The 22245-nt window shown below is 39.3% G+C and overlaps 1 protein-coding gene across 1 annotated transcript in view; it reads left to right on the forward strand.

Annotated features, from left to right (window-relative positions):
• CFAP221 (cilia and flagella associated protein 221) overlaps window positions 1-22245 on the forward strand; it is a 32935-nt gene that overhangs the window by 8374 nt on the left and 2316 nt on the right. Inside the window, exons 8-23 of the mRNA XM_063288733.1 lie at window positions 809-941; window positions 1026-1137; window positions 2927-3038; window positions 4092-4179; window positions 11059-11148; window positions 11937-12032; window positions 13922-14021; window positions 14785-14921; window positions 16841-16921; window positions 17859-17966; window positions 18070-18210; window positions 19141-19293; window positions 19372-19469; window positions 20605-20697; window positions 20871-20975; window positions 22016-22081. Of these exons, the coding sequence (XP_063144803.1) occupies window positions 809-941; window positions 1026-1137; window positions 2927-3038; window positions 4092-4179; window positions 11059-11148; window positions 11937-12032; window positions 13922-14021; window positions 14785-14921; window positions 16841-16921; window positions 17859-17966; window positions 18070-18210; window positions 19141-19293; window positions 19372-19469; window positions 20605-20697; window positions 20871-20975; window positions 22016-22081 (1713 nt within the window). The remainder of the gene's footprint in view (window positions 1-808; window positions 942-1025; window positions 1138-2926; window positions 3039-4091; window positions 4180-11058; window positions 11149-11936; window positions 12033-13921; window positions 14022-14784; window positions 14922-16840; window positions 16922-17858; window positions 17967-18069; window positions 18211-19140; window positions 19294-19371; window positions 19470-20604; window positions 20698-20870; window positions 20976-22015; window positions 22082-22245) is intronic.

The following is a 22245-nucleotide window of genomic DNA, read 5'->3' on the forward strand; positions in this document are numbered from 1 at the left end:
GAGTCCTGTTGATTTCAGGGAGGATGTAAATTAATTTAATCTGGGTTCATATAATCATCTTGTTTGGAGTGTTAAAACATTTTTAGTAACCCCTTTTGAGCAGTACTGATGTCCATTCTGGCACATTCCTTTCATTCTCTTTCCAAAGAATAGCAGGAACCAGCTTTATGCATACAGATAGTCCTTGTTTTACAACCACAATTGGGACCAGAATTTTGGTTGCTAAGTGAAGTGGTCATTAAGCGAATCTGACCCAATTTACAACCTTTTTTGCAGTAGTCATTAAGCAAATCACCATGGTCATTAAGCAAACCACATGGTCGTTAAGCAAATCATGCAGTTCTCCATTGATTTTGCTTGCCAGAAGCCAGCTGGGAAGGTCAAAAATGGCAATCACATGACCATAGGATGCTGCAATGGTCAAATGTGAACCAAATCGTGATCACATGACCTTGGGGATGCTGCAGCAGTCTTAAGTGTGAGCACTGGTTGTAAGTCAGTTTTTTTAGCACTGTTGTAAGTCTGAACCATCACTAAACAAATGGTCATTAAGTGAGGACTACCTATATGGTGAAAATGGAGATGTTTTCCTCCCTCTTTGTGTTGCATAATTGGATGTGGGTTCTAAGTGTGCTACTGACATGTCATTTTCCCAAGGGGTCCTCTCTTTGCTGGAGCTTTACATTTCTGGAGCAAGGAGATGCCTAGACTTATCCCTCCCAATATTTTATCACACAGATCATAAAGCTAATGTGTTTCCCCCCCACCCCCAAATTGCTTTTTCGATAACATTTTTTCCCAATTCCAGAAGAAGAGACTTTGAGAACCAAGAGTCAGTTTTGCAAAAAATACCAAAGTCTGCTGAAAAAGCAGTGGTATGCTTGCCACAGAAAACAGTGCCATCGAAAGAAGAAAAGCACAGGCCACTACAAAAAGTACAGGTAGAGACAAAAATAAATTGTTGCTCTAAAGGAAGGAAACAACATCTACCAGTTATTTTGACATGACATATTTTATTTTCATAGGCTATTGAATATAAAAACTTGAGGTTCCCTGTTGATTTGTCAAATCCTTATGCTGTGGCAACAGTTTTGATTCAAGAACCAGGCAAATTGAAGATTAAACATTTAAGAGAAGGTAACAACTTTGTATTATTATTATTATTATTATTATTATTATTATTATATTTTTATCCTCCCTTTTTTATATATGACTCAAGGTGGCAAACATACCTAATTCTCCTGCCTCCTATTTTGAATATTAAAATTATTAACATTCAAATTATAAATTAAATTAAAATTATTAAAATAAAAACCAAAAAAATCTAATACGCTAGATGTTTGTGCAGGGTCTGATAAACATGGTAGGAATCACTAGATAAGATTATGATATACGAAAAATAAGGTAGGGAAAGCATGCACAGCATGGCTTCCGGAATTCTTTTCGATGTTTTTTTAACTGCAGTGGCTATTGGAGTGATTTTACTTTCATTTGTGTAATGAGTTAATGTATGTGTGTTTGTGTGCTTTCCCTTTTGCTGTATGTGTGGATGTGTGTACTGCAAAGCAAAAAGCGAGATGCGTATGCGCCACGCTGGGTCACATGACCAGGAGGGGCGTGGGAATGGAGCAGTCGGCAGTGCCTGTCTCATTGGGATGCATGGGGGTGCAGCCTCCAGCTGGCTAGGGCCCATTTTCAAACTCAGTCTATCTTATGCCAGCTTTTCCGAGCATACCAAATCTGGAGCTGTTGTGTTCAGTTTTTAGATTTTTAATGGATGGGCAGACAGATAGAGACCTAAGCCTCTTTGCATTTCCAACATTTCATTGGATTAGAAAGAATAAAGAGCAGCGAACAAATTCATAAGGCTAAGTAAGTGTATGTATGGAATACTTGCACATACTTACAGGACCTATTTTTGCACTGCATCCTTCTTCAAATGGGTGCCCTCCAGATGTGTTGGATTGCAACTCCAAGACTTCCTATTTAACTTAGCCAGCAACTATATTTGATGGCAGTTTTAGGGCTTACAGTGCTAATCATCTGGACTAAGGAAGTTGCTGCACTGTTCCTCTTACGTTGCTTTTCGTCTAGAAATCCCTTGGCGCAAATTCCTGTCCTTTTGTTCATTTTAAAGAATAGGTTGTTTTTAAGATACTTAGCTGACAGAATTTTTCTTTCATGGTAAAGGATTTTTTCGTCTTAATAAAGAATCAAAGTTCTGTTAAATGGAGTTACCACATACAAGAGAAGCAGACTGTGGTCAGCGTATGTAGAAGAGGTGTGCATTAAGCTGAGAGTTTGTATTGTTACTGTTTTTATCGAGAGTTGATCGGCTTTATTTGCTTACTCTCATCCTAATGTACAACTATATATCAATGAACATTAAGTGACTACAACCCCCTTCTCATTCAAATTGGCCAATGGCCATAGTAAGGAGATTTGAAAATTGAGGAACTTCCTGCTTCTATAGAAGGTAACTAAGTTGATTTAATGTAACCCAGCCATATGTGTATATTTATGAAGCTGGGTTTTGGTTTGCTGGTCCCTACTCCCCCCCTTTTGTTTTCTTTCTCTCCTTAGTTTATTATGTGTGTATTACAAATACATTGTTTTAAACTACACACACACACACACACACATATATACACACACACACGTGTGTGTGTATACAGTATATATATATATGCAAATGACTTCAGGATGCCATGCTATAGGAAGCAGTACAAAACTTCTTTATTAAGAATTAAGTATCTTAGGATGCTCTTGGTATCAGTGCAGAGTTTTGAAGTCTTGCAACTTCCCAATAATTCTGCTTCTTGCAGATATTTCATAATGTGAAATATGCTTAATACTATGCTGAAGCAAATAATGCAATGCCCTTTGAATGTCCTAATCAATAGCTTTTGATTTCTGTGTTACGCAGTCCTAGGAGGACAAGGTGACGGAGGAACTAAAACACGGCAGATAAAAGAAGCTGTTTTTCAACTAAAAGTCAAACAGGATATACAGGAAGAGGAGATCAATCAACTTAAGTGGTGAGTGATGGCATACTTTATGCAAAAGGAAGGAAGTGGACTTAACTCTTCCAATCAAATAAAAGTCATTCTGCCACTTACCATGTTAGTAAAAGAGATTTTGGAATAAAAGTCAAATAATTATCATTTATCAGATTGTATCTGATTACAGTTATTACATCATTAAAGATTGTGATTAGTACTTTCATTATAGGTAACAGGAATGTGAAGAGATATTTTTAAATCTGTCTAATGGGGGCTTTGTATTAACAGAAGGTATAGCAACCAAGGAGGATAAAAAGGCTTGAGAGGTCTTTTAGAATGGTGTGGGATATGGCATAGAAAGCAGAAGTAGTAAGGGGGAATCCTAGAAAATCAAGTGTCTCGTCTTAACATGAACAGAAGCATTGTTGCAAAGCCACCGATGGATACAATCCATTGACTAGATTTAACGCATTTCTCTAAGCCATAAAGAAATGTAAAAACCAGCCCTGGCAAAGTATGATATGTTAACCTAACTTATGACTTACAAACCATGATTTATGATTTACTGTGCTCTGTGAATCCAGCCATTGTGATACGTTTAATAACCAGAGTTAAAACAAGCCATGATTTTATATGTGTATGAATTAGCCATTGTGATCCATGGCCTGGCTTGCTCATTATTAATTACAAGTCCCCCAGCTCTAAATTAGTGAAGATCATATGGGGCATAAGTCACCCAAACTAAGCATTTTAAAATCATGTGGACTTCAGGAGGAGAAATTTAAGCATGTGCTTAATTCTTTGACTAAAACAAGTGGGTTTCTAAAATGTTCAGCTCTAGAATATTCTCATCCATCATGTCTGCTCACTGTCAGTCATCTGCATCAGCACAATACAAGATAGATTAATTTCACAAGTGTGTAGTGAAGTGACAGTAGTAAGTCAATGGACAGGTAATCTACAAAAGCTGTTGAAATTTTGTATTAGATTTATTTTTCTCTAGGCGGAAAATTGTTAATCAAGAGTGCGTTGTCTGAACCGGGTTTTTTTTCCAGTTAAAAACTATTTTCTTCTGAATTTCAAACTCAGGCAAGTTCATTTAGGTAAAGATCCAATATGTCCAAGTGTTCAAAAGCAAATCCTTGAAGACCGGCAGAAAGAAGAAGAACTTTACAAGGTGAGGATAGGGTATAAAAATAACTCCTGGCTTTATACATTCAGGGAAATACCAGACACCCACTCAAGCAGGACAGAATAATTTTTTAGACTGAAGAGGATGGGACCTTATCTTGAAACAAAACAGGGATCATCCTTGCTGCCATAATATTTTGTATTTGTATACATTATTTTTATTTTTAAAAAAGTTTATTTTCCTAACTTCAGAGTTCACATACAGTGTCAAAAGAAAAGAGGAACAGCAGAAGAGAAATGGAGATTGTCTGTTGGACAGTCCCTTTGGGAATATCTAGACATACTCTCTTGTGCGTTGGATCCAGTGATGGCACTACTGCTTTGTTTCCTTTGGTGTACTTCATTTTGTATATATCAGATTGTGCTTAGATGAGCATTAGCTCATCTGTAAAACTGGAGATCTGCCCTGTCCCAGCCCTTTGTTTTCATTTCTGTCCTTTATTATAATCATTTTGAGGCCCATCTTCTCCCACAACTATTCATCTCTCTCTCAATTTATTTTTTCAAAAGATATCTATCTACTCCAATTCAGTTATCCTTCAAAGGGATATGTTTTAATGAACAGCAAGTATGTGGAGCTAGATAGATGGTATTATAATGATAATCCCACCCCATGCACCTTTAAATGATTATTAGGACTGTGCAGCAATCCAGATTGAAAGTGGAAAATATGTCTGCTTGGGTTCATGTGGGTATCATGGTATAAGTTCAGGAAAAGGTGCTGCTTCACTAAGAGCCAACACCAACTTGATGGCACATGATCAGTCTTGTTCTTTGAGTTTCCATGCAGGTTCCAGATCACCTTTTCCCCTTCAAATGTAGCTTGCTGCATGCTTTGATGATTATCCCCACAGGCCTGTACTCATGGTTCTCAAATGAATCTCATTGAACATGTTGTTGTTGTTAGTTGCCATTGAGTCATTTATGACTCATGGTGTCATGAGTAAGGATGGCGAGCAGGGGGCTCCCATCCAGGCTGTAAAGCGCATGCGTAGTGCTGAGGAATTAGGTAGCCATTCAAAGAGACACAGATCGGGCCCGCCTTAGCCTTTGGGGTTTATATGTCTGGGTTTTTCCCACGCTTCTTCAGTTTGTTAGGATTTTCTGTTTATGTAGCAGTAATAAAACACTAGAGACCTATTCCTTGTCTCAGCATGGTTCCTGGCTGTTAGGACACATGGCGACTGTATGTATAACAGAACAAAATGCTGTTTGGTCTTGTGCCATATGACTGACTGTTCCAATGTTTGCATCCATTGTTGCGGTAATCGTATCCATCACACTGAAGGTCTTCCTCTTTTCCACTGGCCCTCGACTTTACCAAACACGATGTCCTTTTCAAGTGATCGGTCTTTCCTGACGATGTGCGCAAAGTATGAGAGTCTAAGCCTGATTATCTTCACCTCTAGGGAACATTTTGGTTGTATTTCTTCTAAAACTGATTTTTTTGTTCTTCTGGCAGTCCATGGTATTTTCAGTAATCTTCGCCAACACCACAATTTGAATGCATCAATTCTTCTATCTTCTTTTTTTCTATGTCCAACTTTTACAGGCATATGTGGCAATTGAGAAGACCATGGCGTGAGTCAGATGCACCTTTGTTTTTAAACTGACATCTTTATTTCTGAAAACTTTAGATAGGTCTTTAATGGCAGATTTTCCCAGTGCGATACGTCATTTGATTTCTTGGTTACTACCTTGGCATTGATTATTGATCCGAGTAGACTGAAATTGTTAACGACTTCAATTTCTTCTCCATTTATTGTGACATTGTTTATTGGTCCATCGGTGAGAATCTTTGTCTTCTTCACATTCAGGTGTAGTCCGTATTGCTGACTACAATCTTTGATCTTCATCAGCAAGTGCTTCAAGTCGTCTTCACTTCCAGCAAGTAAAGTTGTATCATCTGCATATCCCAAGTTGTTAATGAGTCTTCCACCAATTCTGATACCCCGTTCTTCGTACATTCCTGCTTCTTGAATTATTTGTTCAGTGTACACGTTGAATAAGTAGGGTGAAAGTATACAACCTTGCCGCACACCTTTTCCAATTTTGAACCGCTCGGTATCACCGTTTTCTGTTCTAACGACTGCCTCTTGATCCGTGTACAGGTTCCGCATGAGTACAATTAAGTGCTCTGGAATTCCCATTCTTCGTAATACTAACCATAACTTGTTATGGTCCACACGGTCAAATGGCTTTGCGTAATCAATAAAACAGAGGTAAACATCTTTCCGGTATTCTTTACATTCAGCCAAGATCCATCTGACATCAGCAATGATAACTCTCGTACCGCATCCCCTTCTAAATCCAGCTTGGACTTCTGGTAGTTCTCTGTCGATGTAAAGCTGCAAACATTGTTGAATTATTTTCAGCAAAATTTTGCTAGCATGTGAAATTAATGAAATTGTTTGATAATTTCCACATTCTGTTTGGTCTCCTTTCTTTGGAATGAGTATGAATACGGATCTCTTCTAGTCAGTTGGCCAGGTCGTTGTCTTCCAAACGTCTTGACGTAGAAGAGTAAGTAAGTGCTTCCACTGCTGCATCTGATTGTTGAAGTATCTCAAGTGGCAATCCATCAATTCCTGGAGCCTTGTTTTTCACCAGTGCCTTCAGTGCAGCTTGAACTTCTTCCTTCAGTACCGATGGTTCTTGATCATGTTCTACCTCCTTAAATAGCTGAACATCTACTAGCTCTTTTTTATACAGTGATTCTGTATATTCTTTCCATCTTCTCTTAACACTACTCGCGTCATTTAATGTATTGCCCATAGAATCTTTAAGGATAGCAACTTGGGGCTTGAATTTTCTCTTCAGCTCTTTCAGCTTTAGAAATGCTGATCATGTTCTTCCTCTTCGATTTTCTAACCCTAGGTTTTTGCATATTCCATCACAATATTTTTCCTTATCTTTTCGGGCTGCCCTTTGAAATTTTCTATTTAGCTCTCTTACTTCATTCTTTTTTCCATTAGCTTTAGCTACTCAGCATTTAAAAGCAAGTTCCAGAGTGTCATCTGACATCCATTTGGATCTTTTCTTTCTTTCCTGTCTTTTTAATGATCTTTCACTTTCTTTGCATATTACGTTCTTAATGTCTTTCCACAACTCTTCTTGTCTTCGGTCATCAGTGTTTAGTGCACTGAATCTATTTTTGAGGTGATCTAGATCATACTTTCTAGATCATACTTTGGCACTCTTGGACTTGCTTTAATTTTCTTCAGCTTCAGCTTGAACTTGCACATGAGCAATTGTTGATCTGTCCTGCAGTCAGCTCCTGGCTTTGTCTTAACTGATAGTATTGAGCTTCTCCATCATCTCCTTCCACAAACATAATCAATTTGATTTTTGTGTAATCCATCTGGCGAGGTCCATGTATATAGTCGTTGACTGTGTTGTTGGAAAAAAGTGTTGCAAATAAATCATTGGTCTTAAAGAATTCTGTCCTGCGATCTCCAGTGTTGTTCTGTCACCAAGGCCATATTTTCCAACTACTGATCCTTCTTTATTTCCAACTTTTGCATTCCAGTCACCAGTAATTAACATACATCTTGATTGCATGTTTGATCAATTTCAGATTGCAGCATTTTGTAAAAGTTTTCACTTTCTTCATCTTCAGCATTCATGGTGGGTGTGTAAATTTGAATAATAATAGTATTAACTGGTCTTCCTTGTTAGCGTATAGATATTAGTCTATCACTGGTGGCGTTGCACTTTATAATTGATCTTGAAATAATTCTTCTTAACGTTGAATGCCATGCCGTTCCTCTTCAATTTTTCATTCCCAGCATAGTCTACCATATGATTGTCAGAATCAGAGTGACCAATGCCAGTCCATATCAGCTCACTAATGCCTAAGATGTCAATATTTAGGTGTTCCATTTCATTCGTGACAACTTCCAATTTTCCTTGATTCGTACATTCCATGTCCGAATTATCAGTGGATGTTTGTAGCTGTTATTTCTCATTTTGAGTCGTGCTACATCAGCAAATGAAGGTCCCCGAGGCTTTACTCCATACACGTCATTAAGGTCTGCTCTACTTTGAGAAGGCAGCTCTTCCCCAGTAGCATATTGAGTGCCTTCCAACCTGAACACTATATCACAAACATTCCAACCTTCCACCACTATATCACAAATGTTCTGTTGTAATCCATAGAGTTTTCGTTGGCACGTTTTCAGGAGTAGATTGCCAGGCCTTGCTCCCTAGTCTGTTCTTTGTCTGGAAGCTCTGCTGAAACCTGTCCACCATGGGTGACCCTTTCAGTAGTAGAACTACTGGTGGCATAGCTTCCAGCATCATAACAATACGCAAGCCACCACAGTACAACAAATTGGCAGGCGGGGGGTGGGGGTGTCACCAAACATAGCTGGATTTTATTCTGAATAGGTTGAAGAATTTAGACCCAAGATTGCTTTCAGCTGTATAAAATGATCTGAAGAATTCATATATAATCTGCAATCACTTCTTTCTTTTAGTTATTCTAATTAAAGTCCCTTCATTTGTCAATACCTCTGTTAGATAAGTAGATACCATTGAGTTGAGCCTTACCCTTAGCAATTTATGGATGAATGTCCACCATCTCAGTCTGTCCTTGGAAATAATCCGTAGCTGTGTCAAGGACATTCCAGTGAAGTTGATTCCATCTATCCACTTTAACTCTTGTTCTCCTTCCTTCAGTCTTCTCAAGAACAGTCATTTTTTTGTAGTTCATCGTCTGCTTCATCATATTTATTTATTTATCAAATTTGTCACCACCCATCTCCTCTCACTAGAGGGACTCTGGGCGGTTTACAACAAAATACTCAATAAAACAATAAATATATAAAATCCCTTATAAAATTGTATATCATTAATAATAGAAATAGAAATAAAATCCAGATGGCTGAGTTTTATTCCGTCTTCATGTGGGAGGGGTACTTCAAGGCCCTAGCCAACCCCAAGTATGACTCTTCCCTTCCCCGCCCCAGGCCAGGTGACAGAGCCAGGTCTTCACGTTTCTCCGAAAAGCCAGGAGTGATGGGGCTAGTCTCGCCTCCAGAGGCAAGATGTTCCAAAGGGCGGGCGCTACTGCAGAGAAGGCCCGCTTCCTGGACCCCACCAGATGGAATTCTCTTACCAACGGGGTCCTCAGCATGCCCTCTCTGCAGGATCAGGTGAGGCGGGCAGATGTAATGGGTAAGAGGCAGTCCCTCAGGTAACCTGGTCCCATGCCATGTAGGACTTTAAAGGTGATAACCAACACCTTGAATTGGACCTGGAAGCAAACTGGTACCCAGTGCAGCTCGCGAAGCAACAGTGTTATATGCGCCCTCCTAGGGGCACCACAAATAGCCCAGCTGAAGCTTCCAGATACTCTTCAACAGTAGCCCCATGTACAGCGCATTGCAGTAGTCAATCTGGGAGATAACAAGGGCATGAGTGACCATTCGAAGGGCCTTCCGGTCCAGGAAGGGGCATAACTGGTGCATAACACAAAACTGCACAAAGGCCCTTCTGGCCACAGCTGCCACCTGCTCTTTGAGCAGGAGCTGTGAGTCCAAGAGGACCCCCAAGGTACGCACCGGATCTGTCTGGGGCAGTGCAACCCCATCCAGAACCAAAGATGACGAAGTCCCAGATACAGAAAGGCCATTAATCCACAGCCACTCCGTCTTACCAGGGTTCAGCTGAAGCCTGTTGTTCCCCATCCAGGCCCCCACAGCCTCCAGGCACCTGGAGAGGGCAGTCACAGCATCACTTACTTCACCCGGGATGGAGATATACAATTGAGTATCATCAGGATACTGATGATACCTCATCCCATGGTGATGGATGATCTCACCCAGCGGTTTCATGTAGATATTAAATAGGAGAGGAGAGAGAACTGAACCCTGCGGCACCCCGCAATGGAGGGGTCGAGGGTTGGATCTCTCATCCCCTATCACCACCGATTGGGATCGGCCCTGGAGGAAGGAGGTGAACAAGCATAGAACCACGCCACCCACCTCCAACTCCCTGAGCCATCTCAAAAGGATACCACAGTCGATGGTATCAAAAGCCGCTGAGAGGTCAAGAAGAGCAAGGATGGATGCACTGCCTCCATCCCACCAGAGATCATCCATAAGTGTGACCAATGCCGTTTCCGTCCCATATCCAGGCCTGAAACCTGACTGAAAGGGGGTCTAGATAATCCACTTCATCCGGAACCCTCTGGAGCTGCAGTGCCACCACTTTCTCAACCACCTTCCCCAAAAAGGTGATACGCTCAAAGTATGTAGCTTCTCCTTGTTGATTATCACCTCAGTAGAGAATATAGTGTTCGTTAGGTCCAGGACCAACTGGTTCATTCTTTTGAGTGTGTAGTATGCTTATGGGTATTCAAACAAATACCAAATCAAATAGTCCTGAGAAGAAACCACTTTGAAATAGGGTAAGGAGGAAGAGAGTCATATATAAATCCCATTAGATCCCTGGAAATATGACATTGCAATTAAATTTTCACTTACGGAGAAAAGCAGTGATGCTACAGCATTTGGAGCTTTCAGTCTGCAAAAAAGCCCTACCCTATCATTGGAGTAAAGAGCCTTGGGCTGTCCAGATGTTTTAGACTTCAATATCTTCTAGTTCCAACCAATAAGATAATAGCAAGGAAGTGCTGGAGTTGTAGTCTAAAACAGCTGGCAGGTTGCATGTCTATCCCTGCTCTACATCAACAGTGGTTTGTTGTGTGGATGGTAATAGCAATCATGTGGATCAGATATATACATTTGGCATGCAACGTTTTACTAAGGAGCTCTGCTTGTACTTCTTGGAAAAATAACCCCACTAAACACACTGCTTGTGGTTAACTTTGTTTGTCTGTTTGTTTATGGTGTCAACCCAGATTAAAAGAGGAGATCCCATTCTGGAGGACGAGTTTGAAAGAAAGCATGTTAAAATCTCTCAGAAACGTATCGTCCGAGACATCAGTGAGGTATGGATTTGTTAAAAATATTAAAGGTTAAAAAGTTAAAAACATAGATGGAATTACAGGTCACAATAAACAAGCGGATCCACTTTATCTTCTTTGTCAGGCCCTCTTGTCAGAAAACTAATGGGCAGAGAGGTCTAAATGTTTGGAAATGCATACATTTCCAAATATCTGGCAATTTCCAGATGTTTCAGAGCTGCAGCTCCTACAGTCATAGCCTACACAGCAAAATATCAGGTTTGCTGGGGATTCTGGGAATTGTAGTCACCATACTTCTGGAATTCTCTATCTAGAGTAGACGAAGAATTCCATCTCTTCCTACAACTACAGTAACCAAATTCTGAGAACGTGAGAATTAGATTAGCATTGCACAGTGACCAGTTGGAAGATAGCAGGTTTAACGGGATGTCTCCTAGAATTAATTCACGTGAAGTCATTATAAACTTTTAATTATGATTTGGGTAGAGTAAACTTCCCTAAGCACCTGCCTCCAGATGTGTTGGATTTTTAACTCCCCATAATCCCCACCTAGCACGGTCAGATTCAGGGGAGTTGAAACTTACAACATCTGGAAGGCAGCAGGTTGAAGAATGCTGAGCTAGAATTTCAAAGGTAAACACATTTATTTATAAATATGTACTGCTTCAGTAACTGGTTCAGACTTCAGCATTATCAAGATGTAATTTTCCATTGTTAAATTAGATGTAGTACATTAATTTGGAAGTATTATTGCTCAAAATTCCAAACTATAAACATTTATGGCTGCAACTTTCTTTCTCGTGTGCCAATAGTGTCCCCGGTTTCAGCCTACTTTTGACCTCCTGCTTAATAATCCTTGGTACCACAAGCATAGAATTCAGCAGCGATTCCAACAAGCTGCGCGAAAGGTACTGAAACAAATTGCTGCAGGTAAATACACAATGCAGATACCAGCTGCAGAGAGCTATACTATTCATTTGCACAGCCTTCTCTGATCTTGTAGATATATTTGATCGATTTGCCTAAGAGATGAGAGCTTTTTAAAATTGTACTTATTGGAGCTGTTGTAGATTCACAATCTATACACGCATGCAGACCAGTCTGTATCTTCACCCCAGAAAACTTTTCCATTTAGTTGAAGCAGGGGTGGTGGTGTCTATATTTATCATTTGCCTAGGAGTAAACTCTGTGGAATTCCATTGAGCGTTTTTTTCTGAGTACATATAATAGGATTGTATAAATACTTTCTATGCTTTCTTATTCCATACAGACATGTTGCCCTTAATATTTTTCTTCGATATGAAAAGTTCTAAATTCTGATTAAAATCAAAGAGCCTGAGCATTAAAATGAAGACATTCCAATTAACATATATTATAAAATTATTATAACCTTTAACATTCATAACTCTCAGTTCTAAATTTCTTAGATACAGTATCTGTAGACCCTGACCCATAAATTTTCAAGTTTAGAAAAATGCCTCTCAATTTTCAATAAGCAAGTAGTCTGCTACATTAAAATCTTTTGAAATGCATAACCTCAGTTTGCTCAACATTAATATTGTGCACTTCACATATTCTCTATACAATTTTTCAGATGCACAACTGTAGATAATATCCAGTATCAAAGAATAATATCCTATTATCTAAGAATTATAAAATTATCATAATTCAATTCCAGGTTTTAATGAGACATTATATTTCTTTTCCCCACGCTGGTTATATCCTTCTGTTGATTGACTTCTGTTTTAATGAATTCGTATTACTAACCAGTTTGCTTTTAATCTGCTGTTGCAGGTGTTAATGTTTATACTCTTTTCAATACTTTATTGGGGTACTGAATTTATTTTTTATTTATTTTTAGGTATCCTAAATAAAGGATACACACATCAAGATAGTTAATTTCCCCAAATAAATAAATACATGACAATAATAAAAGCTGCCACGTGTACTTCTACTTTTTAATTGGCTCAATCCAAATAAAGGTGGTTAACTGACTGAGTACAATGTTTAATTGGACTAATTATGGCTAGCAATTGTCTGGTAACCAGAATTAGAAACTTTATCATGCAACTTGCTGCTCCCTTAATCACTTTTTCCTGTATTTTTGGAAGCTTATTTTTGGAAGTTTGGGGGTTCAATTACAGTGAAGATAAGTCTAGGTATTCAGTATTTTTACTCCAATATGTTTATTATTCAGCAATCCCCCGTGATATGGCAATTTCCAGATATTTCAGAGCTGCAGCTCCTACAGTCATAGCCTACACAGCAAAATATCAGGTTTGCTGGGGATTCTGGGAATTGTAGTCACCATACTTCTGGAATTCTTTATCTAGAGTAGATGAATTCTATCTCTTCCTACAACTACAGTAACCAAATTCTGAGTAATTAATGTATTACAGCCTGCTGATCAACGTCCAGCTCTCAATAATTTTATATCATTTCAGACTATTGAATACTTTGCAGTTCTTGACCTTTCTGCAAAAAATGTGCATACATTCCTGGATTCCATAAAAATGATGTATTGGCCTGTTGTCCCAAATACATATCTTTATGGTAGCTTAAAGTTTGTTTATTTATTGTGCCTTAATTTTTAAAAAGTTTTAACGTGCCACAGGATTATTTGTTTATGTTTTCAAGGTTTTTCTATAAACCTTTATGTTTTTTAATAGAAAAAACGGAGGCTGTCACTTTCCAGACTAACTAACTGATGGCCCCAAGCCAAATATATCTCAAAGATAGAGACCACTTTTACAGAATTACTGAAAATCCGCTGACTAGTTCTTAATCATTTTCCTAGGTCCTGATTCAGTGCCGGCTAGATAAAGTGATGAATTTACTTCATGATGTATTTAAGCGTTTTAGAGACCAAGAGGAGGAGGAGAAGAGATTGATATCAGGTAAACCCTCAGACTTACACAGCTATTGCCAGGTCGGCGGTTTGAATCCACGTGATGGGGTGAGCTCCCGTTGCTAGTCCCAGCTCCTGCCAACCTAGCAGTTCGAAAACTTGCAAATGTGAGTAGACTAATAGGTACTGCTTCGGCGGGCAGGTAACAGCGTTCCATTTAGTTATGCCGGCCACATGACCACGGAAGCGTCTACAGACAAACGCCGGCTCTTCGGCTTTGAAATGGAGATGAGCACTGCCCCCTAGAGTCAGACACGACTGGACTTAATGTCAAGGGAAACCTTTACCTTTACCTAAGGTAATTATGGCAGCCCAGAAAATGCTACTTTATGTGCTGCCACAGTGTGCAAAATATTGTGTGATAAAAACATGCAATTTATGATCTTGAAATAATTAGAAAAATATTTTCCATGAAGAGGTGGCTTCCACTATCAGGTGGTCCATGGCTTTCACTGTGCTTCATCCTCTTGTCCTTTGTTGATGAGCCACACCTCACAACTATTGAGGCCGCAAAAGATGGGTAAATTGTCCCATTTGCTTTGACTCATAAAAGTCAAGGGATAGAGCGCAAGGAAAAGAAGAAAGAATACAGCTTGTCCTCTTCTTTCACATCCTTGGAGTCAAGAGGAGGTAAATGAGTAGATGAAGCACCAGCTTGCTTCTCTGTACATCCTGAAAGGATGAAATGTCACCATCCAACCTTCTTGTACTTCTGATCTAAGCATTTGTCCATGTCTGTCTCCATGTAACAGAATGCAGCAGTTTTAAAACCTCCAGCACCACTGCTGTAACTGATGAGGAGAAGAGAATGCCTTTTGCCTGGACTCTAACTCGAATACAGCCTTTTGAATTCCCTACTTACAATCCACCACAGTGGGCTGATGAACTGGTAAGTACCACCAGGAGGCTACCAACAATCCAGTCCTGAAAAAAAGGAAGAACCCTCTTTGAACCCTCCTTCTTTTGTAGTCACCAGTCTCTGGTAGCTACAGAACTGGCATCAATAAGGCTGTCAAAACAGGTTTGTGAACATTATGAGCACTAAAACTCAATTCTCTTAATTTTTCAAGGAAAAAAATTCCACGATTGCCCTTTTAGAAGATCCTATTAAAGGTATCGTCTTAAGATAGGTGTTGGATATTTTTTACTACATGAATCAATATGGCCATCATTGTTTTTTAACTTAAACCCAATTCAGAAAATGTGTACGTAAATTCATTTATTTAGAAAATTTTTATGGCCATCCATCTTACTATGGGTGGGTGGCTAACAACCAATTCATCAAAAAATAAATAAAAACCCCTTTAACCGAAGAAACTATAGCTAGAATATAAAAAGAAATGGTCGGGCAAATTAAAACAGAGTCACAGGGGATGGTGGTGAAAAAATAGAAAGACATTTCTGTCATGGAAGAAGGAAAGGATAGAACAGGAAGGGAGGAAAAGATTAATCTCTGAAGCTTGCCACCCTCAGTAGCTTAGTTTTCAAAAGACTTCTCTCTCTTTGCCAGGATGTTAAAAAAGTATTTATGAAAATCAAGATTCTCCTGATACAATTCCAGCTTTAAAAGGGTTTTCTCTTCTTGTTCAGGTTGATAGTGGGATGGCATCTTCTTGCAGTGATTTGGAACAGCAGGAGCCACTGGCTTAGCTCACCTTATGCTCTATGGCAAAATCTACTTCGTTTCTTTTTGTTTTTGTTGTTGTTAGTTTTTTGCGTGAACCAGCCATTGTAGTTTACAAACCATGGTTTATGGCATAGTGCATTTTGTGAACTCAACTATTTGTAGTTTATTGAATCAACTATATAAAAACATAGCCATAGTTTAACGTGTGCAACTCATCCAGTCTCTTAGAGAGTTTACAGGATGGGATAAGGTAGAAGGAGATACAAAGGCCAGCCTGAGAGTTGCACAATTTCCCTCTTCGAACATAAAAGGACTGGCAGCCTTGGAAGTGGTCGCATTGTGTGGGGTAGCTCTGCCTAGCCAGTATTATTCTCAATGGAGGGACCATTCCATCTGTTACTGTATTATCTGGACCAGGGTTTCTCAACCTTGGCAACTTTAAGATGTGGGGACTTCAACTGGTTGGGGAGTTCTGGGAGTTGAAGTCCACACATTTTAAAATTGCCAAGATTTTGAAACACTGACTTGGACCCTTGTTCACTTCACGGTAGAGAATGGCAAAAATGGCTGCGTCCTTGTCTTGACTCTTTTTTATTGATTGATTGATCATATTTGTATAGCTGCCCATGTCACAAGAAAATGACTCTGGGTGGCATACTACATTCAATTAAAAGAACCAATAAATACATATAAAACAACCAGTAAAACTATAAAAAACACACAAAACTGGAGAGGATGGTGTTAACCGCAGTAAGGGAGCTATCACAAAATCTCCCTGGAGATCTTTGCTAGATCTGCCATAATGTGATGACGCTTCTCCCTTTTGATCCTCATGAAAGTGATCTTGGCTGCATTTATGCACATCATGAAGCCAGGATTCTTTGACACATTCTTGTTCAACAAGCCATTGGCTTGCACATAATGCTAAACTGTGATGGGTAGGTTTTCCCATTACAGTAAGCAACAGAAACAACCATATGATAGCCTGGTATTAAATGTGAACCAAGTAAACATATATGTGAGAATTTATTTTTACAAATTATGGTTAACCAGTGTGATAAATAAGCTACATTATGCACAAAATATATATCGGTCTGATAATGATGATTTTTAAAAAAAAAAAATGAGCAGAAATACATATCCGCATGCCAACTGGTTTTGTTGGGTTTTTCTCCCTCCAGGCACCAGAAGTTCTTGGTATAGTTCCTGTCAAGTTTGCTGCAGTTAAAATCAAACAGCTCCACCACTTTTCTGAACTAAAGGTTAGCTGCCATTGATCAAGTCATGTTCTGTGTTTAAATTAATGTGTTTAAGTAGTAGATGTTAACACTACGGCGATTCCCATTGGGTGTCCTGCAGGTGTGTAGGACTTCAGATCCTCCAGCTCCAGGAGTGCTTTCATGCCCACTCCGAAGCACCTTGTGTCAGAACCGGAGCAATCCGGAAGCAATAGTTGATGGCACCTGGATTCATCTTCCTGACATGGGTTTTGTGGTTAGTCAAGTAGAGCATTAGAGCACAGCATTAGAGATAGTGCAGCAACAGTTTTGAACAGTGTGAGAGCAGGCTCGCATCCTTGCAGATTGTAGAAGTTTGTTTGAGGGAAACCTTATCACTGCCTGGCACCATCTGGGAAGATCAAAGGAAAGAGGGGTTAAACAGAAAGAGCACATTAGAGACTGGTAGCCATGGCGATGAGGAAGGAGGGAGAAAGGAAAAGTTTTCATTCAAACGCTTTGGGCGCGAAGCCTTATTTGTGACTTAAACGGAGTGCTGGTCAATCCTCCTTATTAAAGAATCTTCGTATATCCTAATGGCTTATACTGTGGATTACTACTAATAAGGTTGCAAGGGCCACGATCCTCGCACCTTGTCTCACCCGGTTCAACACCCCTTACCTCAAATGCATATTTTCTTGGGATTGCACAGCTACTGTGTGAGCCCAGGAAAAGGTGCAGCCTCTTCTTAAAGAGTCCTACAAGAAAGGCATACATGCCCACAGGTGCCTATGAAGGACTTTTCCTGCTTCAGATTCAAAGCACTGGGCATCCCTATCTGATCATCCTTCCTATTCCAAGAGGTTTTTATGCCACCCATGCTGTGTGACTCATTAACGCTAAGGCACTTTTTAAACTTCTTTGGTTCATTCATTTGATTTTCAAGGATGTCTGTTGTTTTTGTTTTTTGTTTTATCCCAAGGTACCCCAGCATTTCAGTAGCATGGGATATCAACCATTCTGCATACATCATGCGGCAACTAGTTACAAGGTTCCAAAATATTTTCAAACTCAGAAGTCAGGTGCTGAGGTAACTAGTCTGTTCAGTGTTCTATATTTCTTTTTGTTTCTTTGTTTCAGATCTGCTTTTTTGTGATGCTGCGTACATGCAATTACTTTCTGCCTTTTTTCAGGAAGAGCTGATTCCACTAATACCTGCTTCCGAAGAAAAATCCTTGGTTGCACAGGATGAGAAACTAGACACTTCCTTCTTAAACCTGAAAGCTCCTGAAGCTTTGCTTCACCCTCCAAACCATCATCCACTTCAAATTTTTGTGAGTAAAAAAGACAGAGCAAGGAAACTGTCCCACCAACAAAGGATGAGGAACATACATAGTTAAGATTGTTGCTGTAGAATTTTAGGACAGTTGTGTTTGGTCTTGTTCATACAGCCACACACGCACACACACTTTATTTGCTATTTGGACAATGGTCTATCTAGTCTAGGACTAATTAACATCTGTTTGCTAAGATCTTGGATATTATTCCTATTCCTGAATGTTTCCCACTGCCCACTGAAGTGTGTTGGTACAAGGATTGGATCTGCATATTGTGCTGAAGCATAGTATGATTTGATTAGTATTTTGAGCGTATTCCACACTTGTGGTTAGTGGATCCTATCTCACGATATAGCATGTTGTGAGAATGCAACCAGTGTTGTTTATTCAGTAAATCTTAAGAGTGTTCCCTAAACAAACAACTCCTCCCAGGGCAAAAAGTTAATAGCCCTTCCCAGCCCAGTGATGACACTCCATCAGCAGCCAAGTACCATTTGGCCCTTGGATGGAAGCCTTTTTTTTTTTAATGCAGCCTCCAGCAATAAAACGGCTTTTAGGCATGATTTATTTGAGCATTATTGGTTAGGTTTGCATAGCCCACTAAGATACAAACCAGAGTGGCTCCTTTCCCACAGCAGAGAAGGAGCAAACCATATTGTAGCATGATGAGTGAAGCCAGCCAAAAAAAATCAGGATCACTAGTCAGAACATTCAGAATTGCTAGACTAATAGTCTTCCTGCCAGTCTCAGCATTCCATCCTGGGTGACTTGGTTTTATATGCTGGCATGCTTCCTTTTTGATGGCAGTAAAAGCTATGCAAGATGACTGTAAGCTTTTCTTTGTTTCTGTTCCACAGTTAGTTCATTTCCATCTCAATCAGCCCAAGCATGTTCTTGCTTCAGTGTTTCTCTTCTTTGTCTTTTCAGAATCCTAGTCCTGGACTGTTTGAGTTCAAGCTACCACTACCCTATGCAGAAAGCAGCATTGAATATCATATTTGCCCTCTTCCAAAATTTCCACATAGCAATAAATACCCATCTGGTACTGCAATTACACAAAAGAAGTTTCTTCATCATAGGGTAAAACTTGTTACTGGAACTTTAACAGCTGGCAGAGATGGTGAACGGCTTTCCCTAATATGCTTATGGTCATTTCAGGAAGTGATTCGTGGTGTAACTAACTGGAGAAAATTCCCACCAGTTATCAATTCAACCTTACCAAGCATGCCACCTCTGAATATCATGACAACCTTCAGGTAAGAATAATTACCATTCTTATTAAAAGCATCTTCAATTTATAGACCAAAGTGACCTTTTTTCACTTGGAATACTACTGAAAATGGTAAAGAGAGTTTCAGCAACATAATAGAAAAAGTTTGGAAGTGTTCGACTTTGTAAGAAGTTGTGGAAGGCACTTGCCCCAAATTTCTGGATGCTTACAGGCTATTTTTCTTGAAGGAGAATGCTCTCCAGGTGTCTAAGATCATAACCCCTACATTCCCTTGCTATTCACCATACTTGATAGGGTTGTTGAAGTCAACAATATCTAGAGGGGATTAAACTGCTTCCTCTGCTGTAGAGTAATATTGCTTCTAGGCACAGTATATAAGTTGATTACATGGAATATTTTTAGTACTCTACAGCTATTTAGGTTCTCAAACTTCTTAGATAAAGTCAGTAGCAAACAGTGTGATTACTACTCATCATTCAGTGCCTTGCTCAGAACAAACGATTAAGCTATAGGTACAGATCCTGGAACTTGCAGTTGGTTTATTCAAGGCATATTTAATTGAAAATGAAATACATCGTTTATGTGTGAGGCATTAGGAATGGTTTGCAGAGACCAGAAGACTTATACTTTATTTCCTAGCTATATGAGGGAAAATGATTGAACACTTCATGCAGTAAGTGAACCAGCCAGTGTGGCTTATTCCACAGACCATGGTTAAAACAAACCTGAGCTTAACAGCGTGTGAGGTCAGACATCATATATTCTAGACTGTCAAGAGGAAACAAAGGTAAAGCATGGAAAAGTGGTGGTATAATAGGGAGGATCCTGTAATGAATATGGCATCATGCTCCTGTTTGTTGTATTGCATTTTTACTTTTAAAAGGCTGGCATTGTATTCAGAATATGAGAACATGCTTCATTTATTTATTTTTCATTTGAAAGAAAAAAAAGTAGATATCAAAGCCAGAACAATGACAATGGTGCTGTAGTTCACCTTTATCCAACCTGGAACTCTCCAGTGTGTTAAAAAGCAATTCTTCTTTGGATTAGGGGAATTGTAGTCCCAATACAACTGGAGGAGCTTACCATAAGGTTAATTTGAGTTGTCCTTACCACATTCTTCTCTTAACATCTCAGTATGATGATTTCACTTTCTGCAGCATTAATCCTTATAGCACAGACATGCTTCCAAAGGTTGTGCCTCCAATTCTGCAGGAGTTACCAGAACAAGACAAGGAAAATGTAGTTGATGAGTAAGTCTTCTCTCTACTGTTCATTCAAAATAATTTTACTGCATATCAAGCACTGGGATTTGATTATATCATAAGAGGGTGCACAGGTGTGGGTGCATAATTAAAAGCTCACAAGATGGCCGCTTGCAGTCCAACATCTTAAAAAGTAAAATAATTAGCAACTTAAATTTTAGAGTGATTGAAGGAGAGGCTGCTGTCTTACTTACACCACAGATGATAAAGGCCGAGTTTCCACAGATTGACTTCTCAGCGGAAGAGAATAGATCAAAAGAGGAAAGGTACGTCTGTTTCCACCGAAATCTCATGCAACTGCAAAACCTATGCTCTGATCCTTAAAATGTGGATTGTAGGCAACATACTGTCCCAAACTCCATGCAGTTGTTCTGAGCAGGAAATGCAGGGGTAGAATATTCTCAACGGGTAGCTGGCCAGCCTCTTTTGTATGTGAGAAAGAGAGACTTAAATGCTTCCTGAACCTTGGGAATAATCCATAATCATTTATGGATGGTTTTGCCCTTAATCACAAAAAAGGATAGGATTGGGTACAGATGAGGTTCAAGCTCAGTAAGAAGTGTGGCTTTGTAGCACTGATTAATGGCAAGGAAATGAAATTACATTTATTAATCAACCCTCCCTTGAGTTACAGTCTGGAGTTGGGGAAGGATTTTGTTTTGTTTTTTTCCTAAATAATAATACTTTGAACTAAAAAATGTTGCCACTTTCCCTGTGTTCAGCCCAAGCTTGCTTGGATTTTTGGGGTGAAGGAATACACTTTATAACGCTGACTGACATATATTTAGCATCTAGGTTTGATTAAGTTTTTGTGTTCTTAAGTCCAGAGTCTCAAGGCAACAAAGATGATGGCGGGAATTGTCACTCAAAGTATGTTCCCATGCAGCCACCCATGGTACCCAGCCTGCTACATTGTGCCACCATAGGTTGCCACTGCTTCTGACAAACAGTGTCTGGGTTGGGCTTCCATAACTGAGTTTATTGAGATAGGAAGATTTCCCACTTTCTTTGGCTTTATGAAAAAGCAATAATGATGCTGATGGAGTTATAGAATAACATACCCACACTGATGACAACATGCATTGATTCAAGATTGCTCATGCAGGGATATTCCTACAGGCAGAGCTGAGAAAGGAGACTTCAACCCCTGGTCCATCACTCTTTGCCCCATCCCTGCCCGATAAGACCTTATGGAAAACTCAGTGTTTGTGCGCTCCTTTTTGTCATTGTGTTGTTCATAATAAAGGTTTTAGCCAATGATGGAGATTTTTTTTAACAATTATTGTTTTTTTATATCTCTTTCTAGTGAAGGAAATGCAGAAGTTAAAGTTGCTTCTTTTACATCTCTACATAGATCTGTGCCTGTTTCCAGGTAACAGAATTATTTGAATTGTAAAGGCCAATGGATTGCTTTACTATTAGCTAATAGAAATCATATTGATTGTATTGTTAGATGTGCAAAAGTTACTTATGGCCATATTCAACGGATGCAAAGGGGCAAAGTCCTACTGCTGGCTGCCCTCAAGAAAATTAGTA

This window comes from Candoia aspera, chromosome 1, assembly GCF_035149785.1.
Source record: "Candoia aspera isolate rCanAsp1 chromosome 1, rCanAsp1.hap2, whole genome shotgun sequence".
In the NCBI taxonomy this organism is placed as follows: Eukaryota; Metazoa; Chordata; class Lepidosauria; order Squamata; family Boidae; genus Candoia; species Candoia aspera.